This window comes from Nerophis lumbriciformis, linkage group LG24 (assembly GCF_033978685.3).
Source record: "Nerophis lumbriciformis linkage group LG24, RoL_Nlum_v2.1, whole genome shotgun sequence".
Lineage (NCBI taxonomy): Eukaryota > Metazoa > Chordata > Actinopteri > Syngnathiformes > Syngnathidae > Nerophis > Nerophis lumbriciformis.
In genome coordinates this window covers 10,885,001-10,890,000 of record NC_084571.2, presented here as the reverse complement: position 1 = coordinate 10,890,000, position 5,000 = coordinate 10,885,001, and the positions used below count along the sequence as shown (strand labels likewise).

Below are 5,000 nucleotides of genomic sequence, written 5' to 3'. Positions count from 1 at the left end.
CCTGACAAATGCAGTTTCATGCGGCGAGAGGTAACCTTCTTGGGACATGAGCTGGGTGCCGATGGCATCGGCGCCATGGGCGAGAAGGTGCGGGCTGTGAGAGACTGGCCTGTCCCTCGGGACCAAGGACAGCTAAAGAGCTTCATCGGGCTTGCCTCTTACTATCGGAGGCACGTGCGGGGTTTTGCTACAATCGCCGCGCCCCTATATCGATTGCTGGAAAAAAGCAAAGACTTTGTGTGGTCTGAAGGGTGCCAGGAGGCATTCTGGGGGCTGAAACGGGCCCTGTGTGAGGCCCCGGTACTTGCCCCACCTGACCTCACCCTGCCCTTCTTACTGGACACTGATGCCAGCGGAGTGGGGGTTGGGGGGGTACTTGCACAGCCGTGGCAGGAAGGGGAGAGGGTGGTGGCCTACTTCAGCCAGAAACTCACAAAGTCGGAACGGAATTACTGTGTCACCCGCCGAGAACTCCTGGCAGTGGTGCTCTCTATCAGACACTTTAAATATTACCTGTGTGGCCTCCCCTTTGTGATTAGGACTGACCACTCTGCCCTCCAGTGGCTAATGACTTTCCGGGAGCCGGAGGAGCAGGTCGCCAGGTGGTTGGAAGAGCTACAAGGATACCACTTTGAAATAGAACATCGGCCAGGTACTCACCACTCCAACGCGGACGCGCTCTCTCGCCGGCCGTGTGCAGCAGACGGATGTCGTTACTGCGAGCTCAGGGAAGCTCGAGAACAAGAGCGGCGGGCAGAGGGCGCCGAGTGTGCGGCTGTCAGTCAGGCTGATAACGTTGTCTGCAGGGAACTACAGACTGTAACGAATGCTGATTGGAGGCACGCGCAGGAGGAGGACACAGACCTTCAGCCTGTCTTGCAGTGGGTGGAGGCTCGGCAGCGCCCACCTTGGGAGGCGGTGGTACCGTTCTCCAAGGCTACCAAGGGCCTGTGGGCCATGTTTGACTCACTGCGGGTGTCCCAAGGTGTGCTGCAGCGGGCATTTAAGGCTGCGGCCACGGGGGAAGAACAATGGCAGGTGGTGGTGCCAAAGGGACTGCAAGGGGCGGTGCTTAAGGCAGTGCATGGGGGAGGTGGGTCTGGACATTTCGGGGTCGCCAAAACACTTAAGCGGCTGCGACAGGGGTTCTATTGGGGTCGGCAGAAGAGAGATGTGGAAGACTTCTGCCGCCGCTGTGACCCCTGCGTTGCCCGCAAAGGTCCCACTGGGCGCTCACAGGCACCGCTCCAACAGTTTCCAGTGGGGTGCCCCATGGACAGGGTGGGGTTTGACATTACAGGGCCGTACCCCCGGTCTGACAAGGGTGACCGCTACGTCCTTTCCGCCATAGACTATTTCACCAAGTGGCCTGAGGCATACGCCATTCCCAACCAGGAGGCAGAGACCATTGCCGATGCCCTGGTGGAGGGCATGATAGGTCGGTTTGGCGTCATGGCGTCTTTGCACAGTGACCGAGGCACTGGGTCCCGGGTGTTCGCGGCCTTGTGCGAGCGCCTGGGCATTCACAAAACCCGCACTACCCCATTGCACCCTCAGAGTGATGGGTTAGTGGAGCGGTTCCACCGCAACCTGGGAGACCAGCTCGCCATTGTCACCTCCCGCCACCAGCGTGACTGGGACCAACACCTACCACTGGTGCTGATGGCGTGTCGCTCTGCTGTCCAGAAATCCACTGGAGGGAGAGAGATGCGCACACCAGCAGAGCTGGCCTTTGGCCGCCCACCGGATGCCCCGGCCTTCGCTGCAGGGCCAGAGTACGCCAGGAAACTACAAGACCGGCTGGACTCAGCCCACAGTTTCGCTCGGGAGCAGCTGCAGGAAGCTGGTGTAAAACAAAAACGCTACTATGACGTGACGAACCGAGGGAGGGACTTCGCGCCAGGCGAGTTGGTCTGGGTCTACAACCCGATTCGGAAGAAGAGCCGCAGTCCCAAGCTGGACAGCAAATGGACAGGACCCTGTAAGATACTCCAGAAGCTGGGAGAGGTTGTGTATCGTGTCCAGCTGCCCCCCCGGGGAAGGAAGGTGGCCCTCCACAGAGACAGACTCGCCCCCTACCGGGGGGGTCCCCCTTCCCCTGCCTCGGTTACACAGGTGACCTCTCCCTTGCCCGCCCAGCCCTTTACCAATACCCCGCTTACGCCCCAGGGGGAACCAATTTCCCCACTCCCCTCATCCCCCTCCCCCTCCAGCTCCCGCCTGAGGACTGGCACACCCGACCCAGCTGTTCCACTGCTGGGGGATGGAAGAGAGCGGCCGAGGCGGCAGAAGAGGCCTCCGGACCGCTTGCAAGACTTTGTGGTGTTCTTAGACTGAAGGACAATAAGGGAAGGGGGTGGGGGGGTTTGTGAACCTGCTTTTGTGTGATGTAAGGGTTATGTTTGTTTACACTGTTGTGTTTGCACTAATGGGTTGCTCTGATTTACATGCTGCTATGGTGTTGCCAAATGTTGCCTTACGGGTCAGTCCTCGAGGGCGTAAGGGGGGGGTGATGTAGCGGCTGGCTACGGGGTGCTAGCCAATGGCTTTGGCTGGGGGGCGGGACTTCCGGGGAAGTTAGGGAAGTGACGTTGTTGACAGGAAGTGTTAGTTCGAGTTTTGCCGGGAAAGACGGGAGACGCACATTGGAGCTGTCGTGTGGTTACATTGCATCTTATATAATAAAGACAAGACAAAGGAATAAGTCTATGAGCCTACGTTCCTGGGAATATTACAATATATATATATATATATACACATACACACATATTCAAATCAATACACGCACACACACACACAAACATGTATATATATGTGTATATATATATATATATATATATATATATACAAAAAAACATATATATACATACGTACATATATATATAAAAAAATGTGTATTATATATATATATATATATATATATATATGTATACTACGGTTCAGGTCCTACAACAAAATGTGATACAAGTGTAATGTGTACATACTGTAGTTGGTGTGTTACCAACCTTCCACATGTTAGCTTCTTTGCCGTAGACCAGCGCCATGTTGTTGACTTTGTTCCTCTGGATGTTCATCCTGGCGGTGTCGTTCAGCTCCTCAGCCACAAAGCCCATAAAGGAGTTGTCTGGGGTGTGAGCTGCCAGGGGACAAACAATAAAACAAGATTGAGGTTACGACTGAACAAGTCCAATTCTGCGTACAGTCGTCCCTTGCCACTTCACGCTTTACATATTGCAGCCTCACTCTACCCTCATTGTTTGTCTGTTCTTTGTAAAGCCATTGCAGCGTCATTGTGGCCGACATTAAGTGTGGAATTAAATTGTATATACCGTATTTTTCGGACTATAAGTCGCAGTTTTTTTTCATAGTTTGGCCAGGCTCCAGTGCGACTTATATATGTTTTTTTCCTTCTTTATTATGCATTTTCGGCAGGTGCGACTTATACTCCGGTGCGACTTATACTCCGAAAAATATGGTATGTCCAAAATGTATTACAGTGCAGTATTTGTCTTGTTTTCTATTATTATGTCGTGGCAATTAAAAAAAGATATTCACCAAGCGACACTATGGTTTTTGGGGTTAAAGGTGAACAATGCTAACAACATGGCGGCTGATCGTAGCGCTATCTTCACCGCACTTCATCTTCAACTCCTTCCTCATCAATAACACATCTCCACCTGTGTAAGTCTTTGGCCTGAGTGATGTCAGAACCGAGACTTACAGGTACCAGTTAATGCGAAACAATGCGGGACACACAATGCTAACAACACGGCTGCGACTGTCAACTTGACCGAGTTTTGGTGGAACAACTTCTGCCCCCCCCCCAGAAACATCCCACGCATCCCCAGGGGGAGGGGGGGGGGGCATGCCTATTACACCGGCTTGCACTTCAGCACTTGGAGTTCACTCCAGCAGCACTGAGAGCAGACTCAGCCAAACTAACGCTGGGTAATTTTGCTATTTTCAATGCCAACAAAGTAATCGACTCAAAAAGCCGCTACAACGTAAGTAAAGTAAGGCTCCACTTTTTAAAAATTGCGCTAGCTTGATGCTAATAGACATTGTCTTTGCTATTGACAGGTTACCGATTAGCATTAGCCATTTTCCATGGCGATTTCAACACCTCCAAATTTGTTAGTTAAAACTACAACGAAGACGCACATTACAATAAAACAGCTGATGTCTAATAAGGACAATACTTACAGTGTTAACACTTTTTAGGGCACAACAAAAGACTAGTCAGCATAATGGAAACTGTATAAACTATGTATGAACTACACACTACTGCCATCTAACGTCTTGGACTAAAAGTACTGAAAATGGGTACTGTTAAGTACCGGTATCGATTACCCAGCTACCAGGAATTGGTACCCAATCGGTTGTAATGTGAACGGCACCCATCCTTAGTCCTCAACAACATCACTTACAGTATTAACACTTTTTAGGGCACAACAAAAGACTAGACAGCATAATGGAAACTGTATAAACTATGCATAAACTACACACTACTGCCTTCTAACGTCTTGGACTAAAAGTACTAAAAATGGGTACTGTTAAGTACCGGTATCAATTCCAAGCTACCAGGAATTGGTACCGTGTCCGTTGAAATGTGAACGGCACCAATCCCTAGTCCTCAACAACATCACTTACAGTATTAACACTTTTTAAGGCACAACAAAAGACTAGACAGCATAATCGAAACTGTATAAACTATGTAAAAACTACAGACTACTGCCATCTAAAGTCTTGGACTAAAAGTACTGAAAATGGATACTGTTAAGTACTTGTATCAATTCCCAGCTACCAGGAATTGATACCGTGTGGGTTGAAATGTGAACGGCACCCATTCCTAGTCCTCAACAACATCACTTACAGTATTAACACTTTTTAGGGCGCAACAAAAGACTAGACAGCATACTGGAAACTGTAAAAACTATGTAAAAACTACACACTACTGCCATCTAACGTCTTTGAATAAAAGTACTGAAAATGGGTACTGT

General features: G+C 50.1%; 1 protein-coding gene across 1 annotated transcript in view; it reads right to left on the bottom strand.

The window, feature by feature from the left end:
• The window catches only part of LOC133620255 (alpha-1,6-mannosylglycoprotein 6-beta-N-acetylglucosaminyltransferase B-like), a 357,389-nt gene that overhangs the window by 43,722 nt on the left and 308,667 nt on the right, over positions 1–5,000 (bottom strand). Inside the window, exon 12 of the mRNA XM_072915959.1 lies at positions 3,006–3,136. Within this exon, the coding sequence (XP_072772060.1) occupies positions 3,006–3,136 (131 nt within the window). The remainder of the gene's footprint in view (positions 1–3,005; positions 3,137–5,000) is intronic.